This window comes from Chelonoidis abingdonii, chromosome 2, assembly GCF_003597395.2.
Source record: "Chelonoidis abingdonii isolate Lonesome George chromosome 2, CheloAbing_2.0, whole genome shotgun sequence".
In the NCBI taxonomy this organism is placed as follows: domain Eukaryota; kingdom Metazoa; phylum Chordata; order Testudines; family Testudinidae; genus Chelonoidis; species Chelonoidis abingdonii.
The window spans coordinates 187,213,021-187,239,050 of NC_133770.1; the positions used below are offsets into that span (position 1 = coordinate 187,213,021).

Sequence of the window (26,030 nt, forward strand, 5' to 3'; positions counted from 1 at the left end):
AGGAAGTTTGTAATGCTTAGCATAAGACACAGTGCCCATCTGGGTATTAAATGTGTAAACATAGAGCCCAGGATGTCCTCCTATTTGGACCAGGCATAACTGCTCTAACTGAAGATAAAGTATCCATGTGAAAATCTAAAATAAACATAAGAAGCAGAATGCAAAAGCATCATTGAAACCATGTGAGATTTCTGTTTTGCCCTTTGTCTAAAGATGGCACAGGTATATTGTTACTTAAACAAAAACACTTTTATTAATAATTACCCAGTTTTATAAAAATAGAATTGTTGTGCTATACATGAGTAACACTATTAGCAACACTGTAAATTGCAACTTGCTCGCTATTAGATTCACAAAGTTAATAACTGACGATGGCTCACAAATTCTTTCAACATATGGGCAAACAAGTTTTCAGAAAAGTCAGATCAAATAGCAAAGAGCTTGACAGAAACCCTCTTGGTAGATTCCAGAGATCCATACTTAGCATTGTTAAAATATCACAATATGCTCACCGTGCTTTTGGATTAAAATCACCACTTCAGCAACCTATGGGCAGAAGGATAAAAATTTTAGTGCCAGTATCTAATAAACTTCTTGTGACAGACAATTAACTCTACGATAGTTACAAAAGAGGAATGCAGCAGGCAACTAGAACAGAAGGAACGCTACAGGAAGAACAGGATACAGTTTCAAAGGGGAGATATTAGACTCCAAACAGAAACTGGCTGTCAATTTACCAATGTAACAGCTATACCATCCACATCATAACTATCTAAAGGACCGATCGTGCAGGAGGAATAGAAGATGTCTAAAGAGAACAAAGGAGAATACTGGCTCTCTCTCTTTCTTGACGATGGCCACAATGCTACTGCTGACATCACTTGCGCAAAACCAGAAGCAACCTACTTCTACTCATTGAATGATGATGAAAACATGAGTAGTAGTAAACGCCGGATGCAAGTAGTGGATCCACCTCTGCAGCTGAACAGGCCTTGCAAAATACCTTCTTTTGCAAGAAGAAGTGTCATGTAATGAGAAAATCATTAAGGTTCAAAGATAATAGCTGTTGACAGATGTCCAATAGGAAGCAAAATAATCCCTTCTCTTGTCAGGGCGCTTATGTTGTCTATTCATTGGTTGACATGCTCATTTCAACTTAGAAATTTAAAAAATAGGAGGTAGGGTCTAACCAGCATGGCTTGTGCAAAAGAAAATTATTTCTCACTGATCTATTAACCTGTTAGTTATTTGTGTCAATAAACTAGAGGATAAAGGAGAACTGGCTGGTAATTTATTTAGATTTTCAAAAGGCCTTTGACAAGATGCCTCACCAAGAGGCTACTTCAGAACCTAAGTAATCATGGGTGAGAGGCAAAGTTCTGTCATGGATCAAAATCTGGCTAGGAAACAGAAAACAAAGAGTAGGACTAAATATATGCATTGTATTTGTATTTCCCCCACCCACAAGCTTCTCTCTCTCTCCAACAAAAACTGGTGCAATAAAAGATATTACCTTACCCAGCCTGTAAGATTAAATGGTCATTTTCATCATTGCAGAAGCTGAACAGTGGGTTGGTTGCCTCAAATGCTAGTACTAGGTTCTGTGTTTAATTTGTATAGTAGAACCTCAGAGTTATGAACACCTCAGGAATGGAGTTTGTTCATAACTCTGAACAAAACATTAGGAGTGTTCTTTCAAAAGCTTACTACTGAACATTGACTTAGTACAGTTTTGAAATTTCACTATGCAGAAGAAAAACGCTGCTTTTAACCATCTTAATTTAAATGAAACAAGCATAGAAACAGTTTTCTTACCTTGTCAAATCTTTTTTTAAAAATTTTCCCTTTTATTTTTTTTAGTAGTTCATGTTTAATGTGGTACTGTACGGTTCTTTTCTTTTGGTCTCTGGTGCTGACTTATTGTGTACTTCCAAATGAGGTGTGTGGTTGACCAGCCAGTTTGTAATTCTGGTGTTCATAACTCTGAGGTTCTACTGTATGGGGGGGAGGAGGGAGGACGGGGTGAGTAGTGAGGTGGCAAAAGTTTCTGATGACCCAAGGTAATTTAGGTTAGTCAAAACAAACAGGGACTGTGAAGAACTTCAGGAAGGCCTAAGAAAGCTAGATGAATGGACATGATGACAAATTACATTCAGTGTCAATAACTGCAAGATACTGCATATTTGAGAAAAAAATGTAAACTTCTTATTTAATTTAGAACAGGGGTCGGCAACCTTTCAGAAGTGGTGTGCCAAGTTTTCATTTATTCACTCTAATTCAAGGTTTTGCATGCCAGTGATACGTTTTAATGTTTTTTTATAAGGTCTCTTTCTATAAGTCTATAATATATAAATAAACTATTGTTGTATGGAAAGTTAAATAAGGTTTTTAAAATGTTGTTTAAGAAGCTTCATTTAAAATTAAATTAAAATGCAGAGCCCCCCAGACTGGTGGCCAGGACCCGGGTACTGTGAGTGCCACTGAAAATCAGTTCACATGCTGCCTTTGGCACATGTGCCATAGGTTGCCTACACCTGATTTAGAACCTCATAAGGTATGTATCAGCTCAGGAAGGGGATTTGGGCATTACTGTAGACATCTTGAGGAAGAGACTCAATATGCAGCTGCATTCAAAAAGCAAACAAGATGTTAGGATACATAAGGAATGAGAATAATACAGAAAATATTATAATACCTTTTATAGTGTGGCCTCACCTGGAATACTGTGTGTGTTGCTGCTCACCGCATATCAAAAAGGATATGAGAAGAATGAGACCAAGGGCAATTGGTCTTGTAGCATGAAGGATGACAAGAATGATTAGAGCAAGGTGGCTTTAGGTAATATCTTTTACTGGACCAACCTCTGTTGGTGAGCAAGACAACCCTTTTGAGAAGTTGGTCCAATAAAATATATTACCTCACCTACCTTGTCTGCCTAATAGCCTGGGATTGATACAGCTACAACTCTACTGCATACAAGAATGATTAAGAACATGGAAAAACTCTTACGAGAAGACAGATTGAAAAGACTGAGATTATTTACCTTAAAAAGGAGATGAATAAGAGGGGAGGTAGTAAAAGTATATTAAAATAACGAATAAGTAGAAAAGGCAGAGCAGAAACTTCTGCTTTCCCTGTCTCTTAGTACAGGAACACAGGGACAGGCATAAAAAGGTTGCAAATTCAAAATGAATAAAAGGAAATACTTTTGCACACAACACGTAATTAGATCATGGAACTCATTGCCACAGGAAGTTGTTGAGGCCAAGAACTCAGGAAGATTCAAAAAGGGACTGACAGTTGTATGGACAACATGAATATCCAGAATTAAAACAGTTACTGCTAACAAAAAGTTAGAACATAAGAATGGCCATACTCGGTCAGAGCAATGGTCCATAGAGCCCAGTATTATGTCTGCCAACAGTGGCCAATGCCAGAGGGAATGAACAGAACAGGAAATCATCAAGCGATCCATCCATCCTCTGTTGCCCATTCTCAGCTTCTGGCAAACAGAGGCTAAGGTCACTTCAGAGCATGGTTTTGCATTCCTGCCCCTCATGGCTAAATAGCTACTGATGGACCTATTCTCCATTAACTATCTAATTCTTTTCTGAAGCCAGTTATAGTCTTTGCCTTTAAAACATCCTCTGGCAAAGAGTTCCACAGGTTGACTGTGCATTTTATGAAGAAATTCTTCCTTTTGTTTGTTTTAAACCTGTTGCTTATTAATTGGGGATGCTAAATCATTAAACTTGCAAGGTTTAGGCAAGTATTCTGATTGTATTGGCAATCAGGATAAAATGTAATGTGGGGGTCCCTGCACTGGCATGGTGTTCTTACTTTTGCCTCTGAAGTGTCAGGTACTGACCACTGCATGAGACAAGGTAATGGATTACATGGATCTCAGATCTAATCCAGTGTGACAATTTTATTTTTTACCTCTGTCCTAGATGTTTCTATTTGTGTGTTTTTATTAATTGGAGTTGCAGCAGGGTGTTGTTGTTTTTTTTTTAAATGGTATTTACGTTTTATTTCCATTTGATCAAAAAACCCCAAACCAAAAACTGTAGTTGCTAGAGACCAAATATACACGGCCCTCACATATGTCAGAGGTACATTTTATAACTCTGATCCATGTCATGTGACTAGATACAGGAAATAATTACTCTTACCAGCATTCCTGAGTGCAATACCTTTATTACACCGCTGCCACCCAGAACTATGGAATGAAGATTATCTCCTCTTTTTAATTTCCTATTTTCATTCTTGTCTTGAGCCACTGCCAACTTAAAATCTTACTACCTAAAATACTTTATTTAAAATTTTGTTTCAGGAACTCTGCGTGCACTTGAGCCCCACCTCCATTTTTCTGTTTTTTTTAAATGTTGTCTAAGTAGCTGTGTGAGAGACTTGCAAAGGTAGCTGACTAACTACTTGACTACAGTGAAACTAACTATTCAAAGCACTGTCAAAACCACAAAGTAAACACATGGGAGAAATAAGAACATTTTTCCCCTCCCTCTTTAATCCAGGAGTTTTCAAACTTTCTCATAGTATGGACTAACTGCTAAAAGAAAAATTGTATGCAGTGTTGTTGTAGCCATGTTGGTCCCGGGATATTAGAGAGAAGGTGGGGATGTAATATCATTTATTGGTAGGGCCCTACCAAAGTCACAATCCTTCTTGGTCAATTTCATGGTCATAGGATTTTAAAGATCATAAATGTAATGATTTTAGCTATTTAAATCTGAAATGTCATGGTGTTGTAATTGTAGGGGTCCTGACTCAAAAAGGAGTGTTTTTATGGGGGGAAGTGGTTTGCAAGGTTATTGTAGGGAGGCAGGGCTGTCCCTAGCCATTTGGGTGCCCTACACAGCCCCCCAGGCCTCCCTCCCACAGGGTTGGGAGACAAGAGCTGGGAGGGGGCACTTTTGGGGGTCCTGCAGGCCCAGAGTGGGCTGGGGGATTGGCAGGGGGCTGGGAGCAGCCCGCTGCGCTTCCCTTGCCCCTGCCCCAGCCCCAGCCATGTTGCTTGGGGGAAAGGGCTTGGGGGAAGGGCTCCCGCCGCCCCCGCCACACACACACACTCACTGGCAGCAAGTGGAGCAGCCTGGCTCCAGCCTGCTCCACTCTGCCACCTCCCAGCCACAGCGCTCTGCTTCCCACCACTGGTGAGTGCAGGGGGGGGACTTCTCCCCCCACCCGAGTGACACATCTGGGACCGGGGCAAGGGAAGCAGAGCAGGCTGGAGTTGTGTTGCTCCGCTTCCCACCGCCAGCGAGTGCAGGGGGTGCATCCTTTCCCCACCTTCCCTGCACTCACTGGCGGTGGGAAGTGGAGCAACGTAGCTGGGAGCTGGCAGAGTGGAGCAGGCTGGGGCCACATTGGTCCACTTCCCGTGTGTGTGTGTGGACCTTTCCCCAGCTCCCCCTGCCCTGCTACACAGCTGGGGCAAGGGAAGTGGAGCAGGCTGGGGCCACATTGGTCCACTTCCCGTGTGTGTGTGTGGACCTTTCCCCAGCTCCCCCTGCCCTGCTACACAGCTGGGGCAAGGGAAGTGGAGCAGGCTGGGGCCACATTGGTCCACTTCCCGTGTGTGTGTGTGGACCTTTCCCCAGCTCCCCCTGCCCTGCTACACAGCTGGGGCAAGGGAAGTGGAGCAGGCTGGGGCCATGTTGCTCCACTTCTCGCCGCAGGCATGCCACCGTAGGCAACCTGCCTGTTGCCCTTGTGGCGAACAGCAGAGTGCCTCCCTGTGGCTTGCCGCCCCATGCACACTCTTTGGTACCTGGAGCCGCCCCTAGTAGGGAGAGTCACAGTACTGCTACCCTTACTTCTGCACTGCTCCAGGCAGTGATGCTGCCTTCAGAGCTGGGCAGATGGAGAGTGGTGGTGGCTGGCTGGGAGCGCAGCTCTGAAGGCAGCACCCTGCTAGCAGCAGCGCAGAAGTAAGGATGGCATGTTATGGTATTGCCACCCTTACTTCTGTGCTGCTGCTAGCAGATGCTGCCTTTTAGAGCTGGGTGCCTGGCCAGAGCTGGGTGGCTGAACAGCTGCAGCTCTTGAAGTCAGCACAGAAGTAGGGGTGGCAATATTGCAACTCCCCTAAAAATAACCTTGCCCCCCTCCACAACTCTTTTGGGTCAGGACCCCCAATTTGACAAACACTGGTCTCCCCTGTAAAATCTGCATAGTATCGGGTAAAAACACACAAAAGATGAGATTTCATGGTCTGTGATGGGTTTTTTCATGGCCACGAATTTGGTAGGGCCCTATTTATTGGATTAACTTCTACTGGCGAGAGAGACAAGCTTTTGAGTTCCAGAGAGCTCTTCTTCAGGTCTGGGATAGATACTCCCAGTGTCACAGTTCAATACAACCTTGAGCAGATAGCATATATGCTGACTACACCTCTACCCCAATAAAACACCGCCGGATAGAACACAAATTAGGATATAACACGGTAAAGCAGCGCTCCGGGGGGGCGGAGTTGCGCACTCCAGCGGATCAAATAAGTTAGATATAACACAGTAAGATTTTTTTGGCTCCCAAGGACAAAGTTATATCGAGGTAGAGTGCACCTATACCAGTGGTTCTCAGCCCATGGCTCACGGGCCACTTGCGGCCCAATCAGCACACAGCTACAGCCCACTGACATCCTCGCAGCCAAACAGATAGTTACATATATAGCGTTTGGATGCAGATCACAACTGAGAGCTGTATATGCAGCTCACAGTGGTAAATAGGCTGAGAACCACTGACTTACGCTAAATTAAGGGACTTAATTCCAGGTGAAATGGCTTGTTAACACTGCTGTAGTCATAGGACAAAAATGAGGGTTAGTGGGTTACAGATTGTTGTAATAAACCATAATCCTGAATCTGTATTAAGGCAATGATTTTTAGTGTCAGCCAAAGTTATGAATGTAAACTTCCAGGCTCATCCTTTGAAAGTGTTATGTTGTAGGTTTCCTTTGAGGATGACGATTGATGGGTCAGATATGGAGTGAGTGCTTTGTGAATAGTTGTAGTATGAATGTATTGAATTTTAGTACCTGGCACCAGGGAGAAAAACCCACTCTGTGAGAGGAGCAAATCTTGTAGACCACTCACTCATTCCATGGCCCATAGTTTAGGAATTGATACTTTGATTATTGAACATGAAAGAAATTAAAGGTGTTCCTTGTAATAACTGTAATTATTTTTTCCTGACAATCTAAGAGGTATTATTCTTTTAAGATCAAATACATGCTAAGCAACAGCTGCCTAGATCCCTCCACAGAACAGTGCTATCCTTTGCAAAGCAGAAGGCTCCTTGCCTGAAATCAACAAACCCAGTCTATAAAATAGGATTCTTGTACAGTAGCACCCTGAGGCAAGCATGATCATATTTAACGCCTGGGAAGGGTACTGACTGCCACTAGTACAGCAGGGCAGTTCCCTCCCTCAGTCCCCCAAGACTGCGCCTCGCTCTACCCAGGCCTGCATGGGGCTTCTTCACCCCCAGGAGGACTGCTCGATCTCACCCCTCTTGGCTCAGGGGGGAGAGTGGGCAGGAGAGGCCCCGCAGACTTGTTGCTGGCGCTGGTGGAGCTGCAGACCGCCGTCCCTCTTCCAGGCAGTAGCTCGTAGCCTGAGCTAGTCCCTGCTCAGTCCTCTCGGCCAAGCAGGACCGGGACACGAAGCTCCTAGCTTCGGAGGAGACTAAGACCATGACAAACGTGCAGCCCTTCCTTGCAGCTGCCACGCTTTGCACTAGCACCGCGCGCCCCAAGCTCCTTCGCCTTCACGTCTTCTCTCGTGCAGGAGCGGATTGGCCACCGCCCTCGCGCCCTGTGATTGGCGGAAGCTCCTCCTCCTCGCGCCGCCGCGGGGAGCTGCTCAGCTGATCCGGGACGTTCCACCGCAGCAGCAGCAGCGTCTGGCGCCGGCCTGGGGACCAGCCGCGGCGTCTCGCGCTCTCACCCCCCTCCCCTCTGTCTTGCGCAGCGGCCCGAGCTCGACCCCCGCGCACGCCGCCTCCCACTAGCCCCAGGGTCTGTAACCGCCGCCTGCCTGCCCCCTCCCCCCCCGACTCCGGTCCGGGCTGCTCGTCTAAACCATCCCCGCTTGCTCCGCAGTGGCCCAGGCCTGCCCGCCGCGCCCGTCCGGAGACCGTCCGCAGACAGCCGCCGCCGCAGCAGGAGGTGGCGGAGGCCGGGATGTCCGGGCAACAGCAGAGCTTCCGTTGACGGCGGCTCCCCAGGCTCGGGGATCGCCGCCCCGCCGCTAGCGCCGGCCCCGCTCCGGCCTCGACCCGGCGGCCGCGGTGCGCTAACACCGCCGCCTCCCCCGCCACCGGCCACCGCGCGCGCCGCCGCCTCCCCCGCCCCCCGCCGGCGCCGGCCTTGCCCGCCCTGGCCTGCAGGCGGGAGCAGCCGCCCCGGCCGCCTTCCGCACGGACCCGGCCTTAACGAGCAGGAGGAGGAGCTGAAGCGCGGACTGAAGCGGCTGTACCCGGCCGTGGACGAACAGGAAACACCGCGTGGCCCGCTCCTGGAGCCCGAAGGACAAATTCAGCTACATCGGCCTCTCGCAGAACAACCTGCGGGTGCACTACAAAGGTGAGAGCCCGGCCCGCCGGGGGGCGCCTGCCCTGGACTGGATGCAGGACCCCAGCCCCCCTGCCCCCCGCGCAACTGGACCCGGGGCCCCCCCATGGAGCGAGCTAGCCATCGTCTCTATATATAGACACACATACCCTGGGGGTGAGGGGGCATTACACAGTAGCCCCCTGGGGCCCCTTGCCCAGTTCCCTGGGGAAGGGGACTTCGGCTCCTGGCTTCTCACCCAGTGCCCCTTCTACTTAAGTCTACTCCCTCACTGGATCCCTCGCTCACCTGGGTGGAATCTCTTCTGGGAAAGGCACCAGCTTGATCAGGAGAAGACATAAGAAAATAATCTTTCTGGAATCTCCTAAAGAGTTTACCGGGGGTGATGATCCGGATTCCCGTTTCCCCTCCCCCCAATATAAACTGTGGGAAAGGAGGGGAAGCCCATCAGATCTTTCTCCTTTCTCACTCCAGAGTTGGGGGGGGGGGGGGCTATAAACTAGTAGACTTCCTCAGCTTGTCGATTCTGCTATCAAATGAGTTTGAGGACAAGCAGGAGAATAAAGCAGAATCAGCTAAGTGTCATGTCTAGCTACAAAAATAAGCAGGATGAAATGCTTTTTGTCTTGAAATGGAGAGAATAAGGGTTATAGGGAGTTATAATATTAGTAAATGTAAAACTACTAAACACGGAAATGTCAGGGAGGGGAAGCCACAGGGAAAACACATCTTAATTCGTAGGAAATGAAACATTTATGAAATAATAGAATTAAAAGTAGTCCCTGATTATAGTCCCTGTATAAGTACTATATATAATGTTGAGAGTAGTAATGTGGGTAATATTCAAGATTAATTTAAAATGTAGGAGACAATAATCTTATAGTTTGTGCTCAGGTTTCTCATAGATCAGTTTACAGTATTGTAAGGCTTTTATTTCAGAAGAAAAGATATACAAATTACATACTCATGTAAATCAGCCAGAGATAACGATAAGGTACTTTAAGTATTGGTTGTTGAGAAAATGTCATATAAACTAGAAACATGAGTTCACTCTGACCTGAAAAAACACACATCTGGCATTCCACACCCAAGTCCTGAAGTAGAAGTGCTTCAGATTAAAAGCAGCTTCTGGGTTGGCAACGAAGGCGAGGTCAGATTGTAGTCAAAATGAGTATGGGGGCGGGGAGGAATAACCCCAAAGCCTTGTGGTTACCCTTTTTCAAAGTTTACAGAGGTGAAGCTCAAGTGAATTCTTGAGAAATATTTTACGGTTGATTCAAATAGGAGAAAGATGGCAACACAAATCGTATAATTTGGGTGCCAAGGAGGGTTAGATGTATTCTGTAAAATAACCTACAATAGACAGGTCCTAATCTATATTAAATACAAAATATTCATTTTAAGTAACACAAAGTTTGATGCAAAAAAGCCAATAAATTCAAATTTGGTAAGCCTTATTTTAGGCTTTTTGTTTTGTATTTTGTTTGGAGGACACCTAGAGTAAGTTAATATTAATAGTATGTCCTTATATTTGAATTTTCTGGCTTTGTTTGGATTTTTATTACTTTGATATTTTTAGGAGTATTTTGTGTATACTGGGATCTGGCTGCTGTAAAGATTCTCATAGCAGAGGTGTAGCTTTATGGTTAGCAAGTCTTCCCACTTGTATTTTTTCTTTTTTTCTTTTTTTTGCTATGTGTTTTAAATAATAGAGAATCTTTCTGATCTGTTTTAGTGTGACAATATAGCTGTTTTTCTCTTTGCCGTATTCCTCATCCCTCCCACCAGCAGGATGTAACCATGTGTTTTTGAAACATGGGCAACTACTTAATGAACATTGGGCACTTGAAAACTAGGGAGATAGTTGCCATAAAAGTACATTGACTAAGTTGTCACTCTGATTACTGTTAACTTAACCCCTGCATTGTCAAGTAAGATTAAGGATGAATAGACCAGTAGGGGTCACCAGACTAGTCCAGGGGAAGGTGGATCAGAAGTGGAGTGGGTGAGAGGCAACTGTAATGCACATAACCTCCCCTCCTTCCTCTAACTGGAAATATGCTATATCATTAAAGCAGTGAATGGCTCCTTGAAAACTGCCCATCTTTTTCCTCCCTCTTCCATTGTCACTTTTAATTTTGGCCTGGTCTATACTAAGAATTTACATTGGTATAGCTGTGCCATTGTAGTGTTTTAAGTGTAGACAAGCCAGTAGACAGGCATTGGAGTAGCTCCTATATAGGCTGGTAGCCCTAGTTTTGCTTCGTTGCTTTTGCATCTTTTGGCTAAGCTACGAGTGGCACCAACAGACGCTATCCCCACTTCTCTGTAGCTGCTTGTGAGGGGAGAACTAAAAATAAATGAGGAGGAGAAAAAAATTAAGAGACAAAAACAAGCAAGACAAAAACAAGACAAAACAAAAAGAAAATAGGAAAGGACGGGATGGAGAATGGATGATGTGTTCTTGCATTGTATAGAATGTCGCCCATTGCAAAACAATTTCAAATAGGGCTCCAATTAAAGAAAAGGTTCAGCCTCTCTAATTTTGTAAAGTGCTGGCACAGGCAGTACACCTTCAGCTATCCAGGCAATGGGGAAAGAACAGGAGATTGTGTTTTGTTTTTGTAAAGATCTTGATTGGCACATTTGGATTGGGGAGAGATTTGTGGGATCCTCCATCAGTCCACTTGAAAAATAGATCCATTCAAGAAGCATGCAAGACCAAAAAAAAATGACTCCCTTAGAATCATAGGGTTGGAAGTGACCTCAGGAGGTCATCTAGTCCAATCTGCTGCTGAAAGCAAGACCAACACCAACTAAATCATCCTTCTTCCTCTGTCTTGTTTTTTGTACCTTAAACACATTTATTTAAGCTTCCTCTGTTGCCCCCGCAACACTGTGGTAGAATCAACTTTTCTGGAGGCATTTGTTCCTTATCTGTGAGTGGCACTGTTCTGATAACATAATTTTTTTCCCCCAAACATTTTCCCTCTTCTTTTCCTTTCCACTTGTTTCTCTCACTTTTGTTTCCCATCTTGTTTAATGTTCCAAGTGAACTTGCCTCTCTGATGGGAGGTTTTCTTTGTGAAATATTGAAGATGAAGGGAAGAGGAGAGAAGTAGGTTAAAGGTAGGAAAATCCTGCCTTTGAATGAGCTATATGGGAAAAAATGAAGAGGTCAGTTTGTCATTTGAAGGCCACATTTTGACCTCCTAGATATTAGTATGCAGTAACTTAAAATCCTAACATGCCCATGAAAAAACAGTGTGGAAAAGCCACTTTGTAGTCTGTCCTCTGATTATTTTTTCCAGATCACTTCACAATTTGAACATAGTGACATATTGTCAGATTTGAGGCTTTTGTTTTCTTTGGTTTATGAGAAAAAGAAAATCCATATCTCTGAGAATGTTTGGGTTTGTAATTTTCCTGCCCATAACCATATAGCCCATACAGAGCTTCAGGTAGACAGATTGTCTTCTCCCACCCTGGACAGTTGTGCTGCTTCATTCTGCATGAATACATTCACTGGATCATTGTCTTTTTGTAAGCCTGCTATAGAGCAATTGAACTAATCAAATCTGTCTGAAAAGGAGATACTGGTTACCAGGTCAAGGTGCAAGAGGAAGGACTACATTCTGATGGCATTAAGATGATGAAAACAGGCCTTGAGCATATTTTCTCAGGGGAAACAAAAATCACTGCCAAAACTGTACAACATTGTCCATATGAAACATACCCTCATAAAAATGGTAAGGCTGTGTGTGAGGGGAACCTCTCGCTGTCCTCACATCACTTACCAGAACCAGCATTATTTCTTCCCAGTACCTCTGAGTCAGTCATTCAGTTATGTATTTCAGAAATTCCGATTAATAATTCTATAGTTTTGTCAAAGTTTAGACATAGACAAAAATACATATATGGACATCAGTAATACCTCACCTATGTTTCTTAAATTGGTCACAAAATAAATATAAAATAGGAATAAGCTGAAATTAAACTCTCTGGAACACCACAAACTATTTACATGTTGATTAGACTTGACCTAGCACTATTTACATTGATTACTTAGACTTTTCTTGGTATATCTTCATAAACGAGAAAGGTAAAACCATTTCAGAAAAACATGTTTCTGTCAACTTTCTAATATACCTTTCATTGTCATCTAACAGTCCTTAGCTGAAGGTGAGAACGTTAATCAGACATAAAAGTCCATTTTTATAGGGTAAAGGCCACAACAAAATGGAATTACTATGAAAATACGATCTTTGAATTATCGATTTAAATATTTTTTAAATTTTTGTTCATTCACAATAAAATGTGAAATGAAAATGTTCCAGTGATCTTCTAACATGTTAATGTTCACCGAAACTAACTGATCGTTATGTTTTCTAATACTGTGTATGTGATCATAAGCCAGAAAGTAGCACAGATTTAATTGCAAAGATAATCATAAAGAGATTTACCTAAATAGACAGGAGAAACCATAAGCGGTACAGTTTTTAAAACAAAAAATTAAGTAATCTTGGTTGGTTGGTTTTAATTTGCTGTTTCCTAAAGACGGACTTCATTTAGGTCACCTGTGTGGTGATTGCCCAAACAAAATGGGCAAAAATGATACAATTTGAATAAATAGCCATGGATAGAATTTTTTTCAGTGAGGCTTTGGCAAATAGATATTAACCACACCTTTGTTGACAGTGCAGTCTTTTCTTTCCATGTAAAGACAAGTCCTCTCTGAATTGCCTGGAATGCCAAGTTAAAAATCTTCTAGCTGACTTCTAGTGCATCCAGTTGTATCTCTATATTTCCCTAATAAACAAAAGGGAAAGATCTAGTTGTGGTAATCCTGAACAGATTTTCCAGGACCACTTGAAGTACCACCAAACCACCATTGTGCAAGAATGGCAGAGTGACTCTGTTTTGATTATCAGAGGGGTAGCCGTGTTAGTCTGTTTTGATTGCCATTGTAACACAGACAGCAAAGTTGGGATCTAATTTTGCCCAATTAAAACCAAGTATAATGTGTGGAAGAAATTGAAGTAAGACAGTATTCAACAGACCATTTTTTGGTCTCATTAAAACCTTTCCCCATGTGTTTACTGAGAGTAGTTTTGTTCTTATTTCTCTCAGCTGACTCACTCGTGTCTGCTAAATCAAAAATCAGATTTTGGAACTGTATTTATATAAGCTGTATTTAAAGAATGTAAGGCAGGGGTCGGCAACCTTTCAGAGGTGGTGTGCCAAGTCTTCATTTATTCACTCTAATTGAAGGTTTTGTGTGCCAGTAATACATTTTAACATTTTTAGAAGGTCTCTTTCTCTAAGTCTATAATATATAACTAAACTATTGTTGTATGAAAAGTAAATAAGGTTTTTAAAATGTTTAAGAACAATTCTTTTAAAATTAAATTAAAATGCAGAGCCCCCTGGAATGGTGGCCAGGACCCTGGGCAGTGTGAGTGCCACTGAAAATCAGCTTGCATGCCACCTTCGGCACGCGTGCCACAGGTTGCCTACCCCTGGTGTAAGGTCATTCATAGCTTTGTCCACATGGGTACTCCCGCTGACTTAAGTGGGACTACTTTACTCAGTGTTTGTGAAGGTATGCACTTAGTGTAGCGGATCTCAAACTGGGGGTCAGGGCTCCAATGTGGGTCATGACCCCATTCTAATGGGGTCACCAGGGCTGGTGTTAAACTTGCTGAAGCCCAAGCCCCACCGCTTGGGGCCAAAACTTGATACCCGCTGCCTCAGGCTTTGACTTCAGCCCTGGGTAGAGGGGCTCAGGCTGGAGGCCCCCCCGCCCAGAGCTAAAGACTTTGGGCTTCATCTCCTCCCCCCCGGATACCCCAGGACAGTGGGGCTTGGGGTTCGGCTTTGGCTCTTCCCCCCCCCCCCCTTCCCCGGGGCAGCAAGTCTCTGGCAGGCTCAGGCTTCGGTCCCCACTTCTGGGGTTGTGTAATAGTTTTTGTTGCCAGAAGGGGGTCATGATGCAGTGAAGTTTGAGAACCTCTGGGTTAGAGCTTTGCAGGATTGAGCCTACATATTTTTTTTTAAAGGTTAAAAATGTCATTTTCAGTAGATGCTAAATTATGATGTTCCAGCTAGCTTTTTCAAATGTGATTTTTTTTATGGTTAGATTTTTTTTTTTACAATTTTGCTTCAGAACCAATTTTCAATTTGTAAATGCCCGAAAATGGAGGTTAATCAACAGGAATGTCTAGCTGCTATAATAAAAGCAGGAAGCCCTGTTCATAGAATGTTGTAGCATCCAAATTTTTAAAACATTTTTGGACAAAGTCAGACTTTTGGACAAAGTCAAAATTTAAACTTGAACAAGTTAGTTATTGTAATTAGTTGTCTGTAAGCTCTCCTACAAGGTAAAACTAAAATCTGTCATGGATGGCAGTGAAACTGCTGTGTAAGATCCTATCTTTTTGCAGAAGATTATTTTTTAAAGCTCTTGGTTAAATATTATAAATGTGCGCTTTAAAATTGTCATCCTGTAAAGACTCTTATGAAAAATAAACTAGAGAGAGGCTATGATAGTCTTAACCTAAAATAGAGAACTTTATTTTTAATGTAGAGAAAAGTGTTGGGATGGTTTACAGGTGTTCTTTAGAATGTTAGAGATACTCAGCTGACTACATTACTTGCAGTGGAATTCACTATCTAAGGTGACAACCATAGATTATCTGAGACAAAAAACTGTGTTTAAAATTCAGCACCTACATAGGAACAATAAGGAAACTTTTGAAGGGACAGAAACTTGAAATGTAGTTAATTTTTAAAATGAGTTAAAAGTAGTTTGGGGTGCCACTTTCTTCTGAGTCTCCCTGGCAATAGTAGTGGCTTTACAGTTGCATTTTCTTCATAAAATGTTTTTCTCTTCTGTTGTGTGAAAGACCCACACAAATAGCAGAAACTGACTTGAACATGCAGTGGAAGCAGTTTAACTACAGAAATCACTGTCAAATGCATAAAGTAAACTTGGGAAAAGACTTTTTCTGTAGTCAGTTCTTTGGTTTTACTTGTAAAAACAGGTTGAAACTTTTTTTAACACAAGTAATTAATAAATTGATGGTACCACCTTTAAACAGTAGTGTCAGAGTTCATGCTCTGCTCACAAGCTTCAGAGAGGTCCCTTTAAGGCTTTGTCTGCTTAATAGGCCCAAGGACTTCGGCATAGCCAAGTATGGCAACCTGATATATGGCATCTAAACAATGAATTGCTTGCACTTAAGAACAAAACAAAAACTTATTCTGGAACTTCTGGAGCTGTAGACTTGCTTATTACTCTAATTGGGATAATTATAACTTACCAGCATTGAGAAATACAGTAAATGCATCCAGTCTTATAATTTGAGTACATGGCAGGAGTATGACTTGATTGCAGTAAATAAAGGCTATATATAAACTTCAGTAAAAAATCAGTGTTGAATTATTCAAACAATTTTAGATAAAAAAGAGGTGATCGAGGCTGCTCTAGGTATTTTGCTGCCCCAAGCACGGCAGGCAGGCTGCCTTCGGCAGCTTGCCTGCGGGAGGTCCCCGGTCCCGTGGATTTGGTGGCACTCCTGCGGGAGGTCCGCCAAAGCTGCAGGACCAGCGGACCTGCCGCAGGCAAGCCACCGAAGGCAGCCTGCCTGCTGCTTTCGCGGCGACCGGCAGAGCAGCCCCCGTGGCTTGCCGCCCCAGGCACGCGCTTGGTGTGCTGGTGCCTGGAGCCGCCCCTGATGACACATACTAAAGGTAGTACGCAACTAGAAAATAACAGTTGTCCAAGGCCAAAAATACAGATACTAGGACTTCTTGCAGTAGCAGATTGATATAGCATTTGCTGTTTTGTAACAAAAAGAGCAGGGCCTATGTTTACTTATTTGAAGACTTTATGAGGTTAATGCATTGTTGAAATCAAAGACATTCAGAACATGGAAATAAGCTACCTACTGTACTTGCTATAAAGTAACTCACAGTTGTATTGTAGACAGCGGTAACAAAATATCTTGAAATTGTTTAAAGAAATATAAGTATATCAAGCAGTAGATTAAAATCAATTGTATCACATTTCAGTTTCTAAAAATCAGTAAATGCTGTGCAACTGAGAAGCCATGCAGCGCTTTCAAGATTTATTATATGGACTGTTGTCACAATCATATATCCACATTTTGTTGCAAACAGAATGAATCTTGTTTTGTAATTGTTTTCAGATAACTGTAAAGCCTTTTTAAAGCAGCAGACATTGAATACCTCTCTCAGCTTGTTTAGACAAGGGACAATGGCTAGTATATTCTAGAACACATTCATGAGAAAGAACATTGCTTTATATGCTGTTCCATACACAAATAATGAGTCTGATCAGAATTTTTTTATGCACTGAAGTAAATTGACTACTCAAAGTAAATGCTTTATTTTGAATGACTAGCTTGTACACTGTCAAACTTGCACTTCTACAGTTTACTAATTTAAAATATACTTTAGATTTTTAATGTGACTGTTTTGCAGGTCATGGCAAAACTCCAAAGGATGCTGCTTCAGTTCGAGCCACACATCCTATACCTGCAGCCTGTGGAATATACTATTTTGAAGTTAAAATTGTCAGTAAAGGAAGAGATGGGTAAGCATTGATTGTATCTCTTTGTTTTCATATTATTTTTCTGCCTTTCTGGAAGAGTTGCGCTTTACATATTTCTATATCTCCATAACAGTTTTAATTTAATCAGTCTGATAGCTTCAGAGTCAAAACAGATTATTCAGTTAAAAAATACTTTATAGCAACTAGATGGCTCATGAGATTGATGATAATGCAAATAGTGAGCTTTTCACTTCTCACCATTTTAAAGCTCACCTTCTTCATTACTGACCAGAAATTACCATCTGGGAGCCTGTGTTCGATGAATTGGTAGGCTTAGTTCATTTCCCAATAGTTAAGTGTCCTGGTTATAAAAAACACCATAATTAGCATCCTTGGTGGGAGTTTTGGCAGAGGAGTTATGGATTAAATGGCCACAGAGACTGAGCCTGCTCTCTTAGGTGTAGTCCTTTCACAGTGTGGTGGAGACATGTTGTCAAGCTAACAGCACAGCTACCACCCAATACTGTCCATTGTGTGGCCAAATAGAGAAGTTTATAGTTTAGGACTGTCAATTCAACACCTTTCTCAAGTACTGTATTAATTTAAATAGTAAATGACATTTGTGTATATTAAACTACTTGGCAATGAACTGTTGTTGAAAACATTTCAAATGTTAAATGTGCTGAGTAGATGTTTAGTAATTAAGCAATGACCCCATGGAAAGAACACAAGGGCTTGAACAGTTGAGCAAGTATAGCTACTATTTTCTAGAGTGTTTTGGTTTGTGAAAGTCATCATGAGTGTGTCTCTCTCTCGTATCTCAGAACTTTTAGGCTGCGTTGCTTTATAAAAAGGCATATTATCTAACTAGGGCAGGTAAGAGCTTACTGGGAAAATTCTGAAGTGTAAATAAATAAAGGTGGGTTGGCAAGTATGTCTCAATTATAGGGGGAACATTTGTCTTTCATTTTTTGGTGGGGAAGTTCTAAAAGCAGTAGTGTGTGTGTGTATATATACACAATTTTTTTTTTGCTTGGGGGACTGCCCACTATAACACTTTTGTGGTATTGCTCTGACAAAAGGTGAGTAATCATTCTCCAATATGGTTTAGTAACTATTGTGATAGCACCTAAAGGCCTGAGTAGTATTGGTGTTTCATTATTACAGGTATTGTACAAGCATGTAATTGACTTTGAGGTGCCTCATGCCAGGAATTTTGTTGACAGTTTTTTTTCCTCTTGCCAAGATTATTCAGCTTTATTAAAGGTATCAAGTACAGTTAATTTCACTTTGTCCCATCACTTCACCTTCTTTTTAAGGCACCAAGAAGTCCTCCTTGAGGTAATGGGTAACCTTTTTGTCTTCTAGTCAGAGCATTGACTAGGTTGGAACATATTGGGAGGACAGCCTCTCAACAGAATATGGAGCAAAGACAGGAATCCAGTTGAAGGGTTGTAGGAGGAGTTGGGGGATCGAACAGGGACCATCTTGTTCTGTTTTGTACATACCTCACATAGTGAGGTCATAGTCCATGATTGTTGGGGAGCTCATAGGTGCCACGACAGTACAAATAAATAATTGCACAAGTTGATTGTGGCCAATTTCTTTAAAATGAGTTAATCTAAAAAGAAATCAACCAGCCACTGCCTTGTTTCTATTATTTGCTTTGTTATCCTGTGCCTCTTTCTGGATAGTTTTATTCCTTTAAGCCTCTGCCTGTTTCTAGAGTCTGTCTGGTTTTCATCTTCCTCTTAACTCTGCCCCCCTCCTTTGTTCTGGTGGCGCTGTGTGGAACATTGGGAAAGGAGGTGGAAATGGTGAAAGGTGAGGGGGCAGGAATTGAGGGGAGCAGAGGAACAAAGGATGTAGGCATGGAGAAGAGGGAATTGGGGAAAGTATGGCAATAAGGATCAGGAGGCATGGAAAAACAGAATAAGTAATTAAATACCAACAAGAACTCCTCTTACTTCAATTGGAAGTGTCACTGGTGTTGATCTGGAGAAATGGAGGCTCAGCGTAAGGAGGAATGTTTAAATATCAGTCTGTTAAAGTGTGTCGGAGAAAAACTTAGTTCTCACTTTCTGGTTGGGTACAGCAAAGTCAGATACTTTTTCTCAAGCAATTGCATAGAGGGAGAGAGTGCGCTAGGACACAGGGTTTCCCCCTCCTAGACAAGTCTCTACAGGTAAACAATTACAGCAAGCATTTATACCCTTTGTTACATACAATAATAAGCAACAGCTGCATTTTGTTTATACATAGGTTATCTTCATATCTTATTTTTCTCACTTCTATTTAGACGCTAGTCTACATTCCTCATTATCAACACAAGTTTGCAACAACCTCTCACACAGTTCTTCCCCCCTCTCCTCACACAATCATTGCTTCTGCAAATCTCACATTATTAGAGTTATAGCTAGCTTGACTCTTGCTAACAGAGGTGACTGTTTGCATTGAAATCCCTGTCAGTTCTTGCTCGACTTCCACAACTGCACAAGCTTCTGCTGATCCAGCAGCTTTTTTTGGAGAGCTGGAGACTTCTAAGATTTGACTATGGTGTCTGGGAAGCAACTGTTGGGACTCATCATTAGTGAGCAAGACCACAATGATTTCAGTGAGAAGGGTGGATAGGGCATGGTAAGGAACCTAAAATAAAAACATGTGGACCCTTATGTGTCTTGACTGTCAAGCTAAAAACACAGCTTCCAGAAAAGTCTATTCATGCATTTAAAAATTGTCAGAGTGATGCCTTGTTTCAAATATTAACTGCAATGCACTGTCACTTACTGTTATAGGCAGCCCTCATCAGTATAAAAAAACACATTTGTGCTTTGGTAAATCTTGGGTATCACAGTAATTACTGACAAAATATTCCGTGATGCACTTGGGGAAACGTTTCTTGGTTATTGTATCAATGAGATGGTTATATATTCAACCTTTCTCTAAGGTGTTGAATGCATTCCTTATTTGCTGTAATTTTGTTATTGGAAAGCTGAAGTCAGTTAGTTTTTATTTTTTTTTCTGTGACTACTCAAAAACGTAAATTTCATGTTCAGGAAAGTGAGTGGCCAATAGTACTTGTCTGAATCAGGCATTGCATAGTCAAGCACTTTGCTAGCTTCTGCACACAGCTCACTTAATGCATGCAGTCTGATCTTGATCTCTAGAACAGTTACTGAACTATGCCAAATTGAGATGCTCTGGGGTTGATGATAAATGGAGCTAGGATAAGATCAGTAATCCATTTTTTCTTTAATGACCCTTATTGAGATTTGAGCCACGGTCTTCAGACCCACTGTAGAAATGTAGGACTGGAAGGGACCTCAGCAGGTCATCCACAACCTCCCTAGGAAATTTACTCCAGTGCGTAACTACCCTAACAGGAAGTTTTTTTTTCCTGATGTCCAATCTAAACCGCCTTTGCCGCAATTTAAGCCCATTGCTGCTTTTCCTATCCTTAGAAATTAAGGAGAACAATTTTTTCACCTCTCTTCTTGTAACTGCCTTTTATTACTTGAAAACTATTATGTCCCTCCTCAGTCTTCTCGTCTCCAGACTAAACAAACCTAGTTGTTTCATTCTTTCCTCATAGGTCATGTTTTCTAGACCTTTAATCATTTCTGTTACTCTCCTCTGGACTTTCTTGAGTTTGTTCACATCTTTCTGAAATGTGGCACTCAAAAGTGGACACAGTACTCAAGGTGAGGCCTTATCAGTGTGGAGTAGAGTGGAAGAGTTTTGCTTACAACACTCCTGCTAATAAATCCCAGAATGATTGGTTTTTTTTTTTTGAAACTACGTTACACTGTTGACTCATTTTTCGCTTGTGATCCACTGTACGCCTCAGATCCCTTTCTCCAGTACTCCTTCCTAGGCATTCGTTTCCCATTTTGTATGTATGCAATTAATTGTTCCTTCCTAAGTGGAGTACTTTACATTTGTCCTTATTGAATTTCGTCCTACTTACTGGAGATTGTCCCCAACAAGGGGCATGCTTAGTTCTCCCGGGCTTAAGAGGTGCCTCTCCTGGAGGGAGGCCCTGCCAGTAATAGACGGATATTCCCACTGTGTCCGTTGCCTCAGAGAGGCCTATGTTCCACAGAAGTGTACTTTTTGCCAGTAGCTAAAAAGCCTAATTCTGAAAAAAACAGGAACTGAAACTACTCCTAATGGAGGGACCTCTGCAACCGATCCAGTTCCTGAATCTCCTCGCTAACGTGAGCCATCACTGCAGCCTTCTACTCCAAAGCGGATGAACTAAGGAAGAAACCTTCAGATTCCCTGCATAAGATCTCCAAAAAAAGAGAGCTACAAGCCCTCATAGTGAGCCCTGAGCCAGCCAGAGGAGATCTCTGGCACGTTTGGCCATTTCAGTACCGATGGCTCCTAAGCATGGAACCAACAAATTGCATGGGTCATTTGGAGCAGACACCCCTAGCAAGCCAATGGCCCTATAGGCACAGGTGCTGAGGCAGTGGTACCACCAATCATAGATAGGAGTACGGGCTGTACTGCAAAGACAGCATCAGCGTGGAGAGAGTAGCACTCTAGACCGCATTAGATACCATAGATACTGTGGCCTTCTCAATTTCAATAGCGGTTGTGATGCAACGGGTTTTGGGGCTGCTGAAGGAGGTTCAGATAATGGTCGAGGACCTCCCCTTTAAAGGCTCAAAATTGTAGATAAAACCAATGCTGCACTCTACACTCTGAAAGACTCTAGGGCCACACTAGGGTCACTGGGATCTATGTACCTGGACAGAAAAGGAAATTTAGTTCTCAGTCTTCTCATAAGTCACATCTGACCCAGTGCACTCCACAGCAGAAAACATCCAAATTTCAGAAGTGCAGACCATCAGGTCCTCCATGTCACAGCCTTCCACCTCAAAACACCAGTTTTGACATGTTGATCATGGCCCTGAGAGATCACAGACACCACCACCAGCTGCAACTTTCTCATCCCTTTGGATGTTGCCTTGGTCTGTTACGTCAAAATTGGGAACACACAATTTCCAAACCCCATCTGTCAGATGTTATCTCCAATGGGTATGCTATTCATTTAACCCCCTCTTCTCGCCCCTCATCAGGCATCCTTCTCGCAAGAGACTGTTAAGATAGGAAATAGGAGGTAGGATTTGATCTGTGCCTAGGAGCCATAGAACCTGTTCCTGTACATCTGAGGCAAAAGGTTTTTATTCCGTGATTCCAAGAAACAGGGAGTTTGGAGACTTATACTGGATCTCAGAGCATTAAACAAATTTGTGAAGCCTCAAAAATTCATGATGGTCACATTAGCAGTGATTGTTCCATCTCTGGAACAGGGAAACTTGTTCTTTGCCCTCGACCTCCAGGATGCCTATTTCCACATATCAATTCTGCCATCCCACAGATGATTCCTCTGGTTTACCCTAGGTCAGGACCATTACTAGTACAGAATACTCCCCTTCGGCCTCTAATTGGCTTCCAGAGTATTCTTCAAAGTTCGCTCCACAGTAGCGGCTCACCTATGTACCTTGGGGGTCATGATCTACCCATGCTTGGATGACTGTCTCTTCAGGGGCCCACTCCTTCGATGATGCCGTATGGGCCACTCATGGGCCTATGGAAATACTTATGAATCTAGGGCTACAAATCAATGTCCAAAGGTCAACCTTAACTTCAGTACAGTGTTCAGAGTTTATAGGGGCCAGTCTCTACTCCCTGCAAGTGAGAGCACTCCTTCCGCAACACAAATTTCACACTGTCCACACTCGTAAGTTCAGGCCAGCCCATAGACATCAGCCAGGCATTGCCTCCAGCTTCTGGCGCACATGTAGGCTGGCACTTTTTTTTTTAGTATCTCATGCCAGACACTACATGAGGCGTATTCAGACATGGTCCAAATTGGTTCACAGACCAAACAAAGACAGGTTAGACAAACTTCTCTTGATGCCCTCCAGGATCAAACGCTCCCTGGATGGGTGGAAAGACCCAGCAAACGTTTGCACAGGGGTCTTGTTTGCACACCCCACACCCCTGACATTACTTCTCACTATGGATGTGTCCCTTTTAGGTTGGGGAGCACATCTCAACAACCTCATGACTCAAGGCAAGTGGTAGTCCATGGAGAGGACTCTCAACATCAACCTCCTTGAACTCAGAGCAATTGGGAATGCTTTTGGTCTCTTTCTTACACTGCATGTACCACATAAAGCATTGGGGGTGCCAGATTATCCTTCTTACGCACACTAGCACTAAAACTATAGAATTGGTGCATTCACCACAGTGTTCTAATATCAGTAGCCTACCTACCAGGAGATGCAGAATATAATAGCAGACAGTCTCAGTTGCAAGTTCTCACAAGACCATGAGTGGAAAGCGAACCCAGCAGTACACCACAACCTATTCTGTCAGTGGGGGATACCAACAATAGACTTGTTCGTTACTTACCTGAACAGGACATGCTCACGCTATTGCTCCAGGGCTTGCCTCGAACAGCACTCATTAGATGACACACTTCTTCCATGGGACAAGGGCCTTCTATATACCTTTTCCCATTCCCTTTGCTGTTGGAAGTCCTGTTAAACATAAAAAGGGAAAAAACAAATGTCTTGCTGATTGCTCCAGTCTGGCCGAGACTGATGTGGTAACTTTACCTGTCACAGCTTGCGACATGTCCACAGATCCCTAGTCAACCTACACATTACTTCCTCTTGCAGAACAAAGGATACGTTCTCCATCCCAGCCTGTGGATGTTCTAACTCAAGGCGTGGCTCGTTCATGGTTCCTGCTCCAAGGAGATAGAGGAAATGCTACTATACAGTAGAAAATCGGCTACCTGTCATACTTACCTGAAAAAGTGGACTAGGTTTCAGGTTTGGTGGAATTCCAGACAAATTACCCCAGCATCTTCTACTCTTCTCGGGGTGTTTGGACTACATACTGGATCCTCAAGAGGTCAGGGCTGTTACTCGGTTTGCTCAAAGTACACCTGACAGCCATAGTGACTTTCCATCAACAAGTAGAGGGTTACTCAGTTTTCTCACCCCCAACCACAAAGAGATTACTTAAGGGCACAGTGAAACTCTTTCCCCAAACCAGACATCCCACTCCAGTGTGGAACCTAAATCTAGTTTTAAAGAGCCTGACTAGACTTCCTTTTGTACCTGTGGCCACTTGCTTGCTCCCATACTGTCAATGAAGATAGCGTTTCTGATAGTCATACCTCAGCAAGGAGAATAGAGAACATAGTGGCACTAATGGCATATTCCCACCACCCCGCTTACCGTATTCTTTAAAGACAAGGTTACTCTTAGGTCATACCCAAAGTTCATCCCAAAGTGACCTCGTCTTTTCACATAAACCAGATGATTCACCCCCTGACTTTTTAACCTAAGCCTCACCATGATAACAAGGAGGATATACTGCACATGCTAGACATGAGGAGAGCCCTGGCCTTTTACCTGGATAGGATGAAGGCCTTTAGGAAATCTTCTGAGCTTTGCTATCATGTTTGCAGAGTGGGACCTCCGTCTGGAATCTGCACACACTCAACAAGATCAGTTTCCTCCTCTGTCACCTTCTTCAAGAATGTTCCTATCTTGGAAATCTGCAAGGCAGCAACCTGAGCATCTGCGTATAACTTCGCAGAACACTCTGTGATTACTCCACAATACCATCTATTTGGCAGGGGTCATATTTGTATGCATTTTTTTCTCTGTATTGTTCAGTTGGTATAACTTACATCCTTGCAGAGAACATCCACTGGAGAAAAATTGTGTGACTGGCCTTAGATAGCCAGAAGAAACCTATGAAGACCAAATCAGTGTATTAAAATCTTATGAGGACAAATACCATTGAAGAAGAAAAGTCATTATTACAGTGGACTGTAATCTCATTTTCCTCTACCACTAGTTATAGAACTGTGTGTGAATGGACTAGTCTTTTACTTTCAAAAATGGCTTCTTAGGAAGTTTCTTGGAAAAAGAAATCTGCATTCAATTTGGGTTAAATGAATGACTAGGCCTCCTGCATATTTTGAAGCAATTTATAGGGAAGGAAACATAAAACAGTTCATTATGTTGAGTCATGGGTTGTCTTGACAGTAGAGCTCTTGCATTAATTTTCTCAGAATTTTAATGCATGTTGTAAAGATGGATTTTAGTTTTCTGACCTCTTAACAATCGGGCATCAATGAAGACCGACAGTAGAATACTGTAGGGCATTTGAGATTTCTTAATATTCCTGCAAGTGACTCAATGCAAAAACCTCTTTAAAATTTTATACTGTGTAATCTAAATAATCATATAGAGGGGATAGTTAAGCTCCCCCCCACCCTCAGTACCCTTTTACTAGTAGGATTTCTAATAAAACAAACCCTCTTCTTAACTGCATTCACTGTATAACTGACTGTTTTCCCCGGAGTGCTAAACCTCCCTTTTTATTAGTTATTGGCACTATTTTCCATAGTGCCATGTTTGATAAGTTTAAAATTGAAGCGTTAGGAAGAAATATAACTTAGATAGTACTTGACCTCAGTTGCTTTTGGTCCCATACAGATGTTTTGGTAACTTGGGATTTATCACTGTATGGTGTTAAGCTGCTTTTCTTATATCTATAGCACATATGTGAGGACAGGATCCAGATATTAGCTTAGTCACTTATTTTCATCACCACCAAAACAACTTGGATTTCAAGGCACGATGGAGTAACTTTCTCCAGGTACAACATCTGTAATATCTGATGGCACAAAAGAGAGACTGAGCAATAAAAAATAGGGATTTTGATTTTTCTAATATTATAGCTTCCTAATAAAATATGTGGTGTGTTTTAGCAAAAATGTTTATCGGTGAGCTTTACCAAAGACAGATTTGATTTTTTTTTTTT

The 26,030-nt window shown here is 42.5% G+C and overlaps 1 protein-coding gene across 1 annotated transcript in view; it reads left to right on the top strand.

Annotated features, from left to right (window-relative positions):
• The first annotated feature begins 804 nt into the window (after positions 1–804).
• The window catches only part of RANBP9 (RAN binding protein 9), a 66,539-nt gene continuing 41,313 nt past the window's right edge, over positions 805–26,030 (top strand). Inside the window, 7 exon segments of the mRNA XM_075062014.1 lie at positions 805–1,028; positions 8,245–8,292; positions 8,294–8,348; positions 8,350–8,428; positions 8,431–8,522; positions 8,524–8,602; positions 17,096–17,207. Coding sequence (XP_074918115.1) covers positions 805–1,028; positions 8,245–8,292; positions 8,294–8,348; positions 8,350–8,428; positions 8,431–8,522; positions 8,524–8,602; positions 17,096–17,207 — 689 coding nt within the window.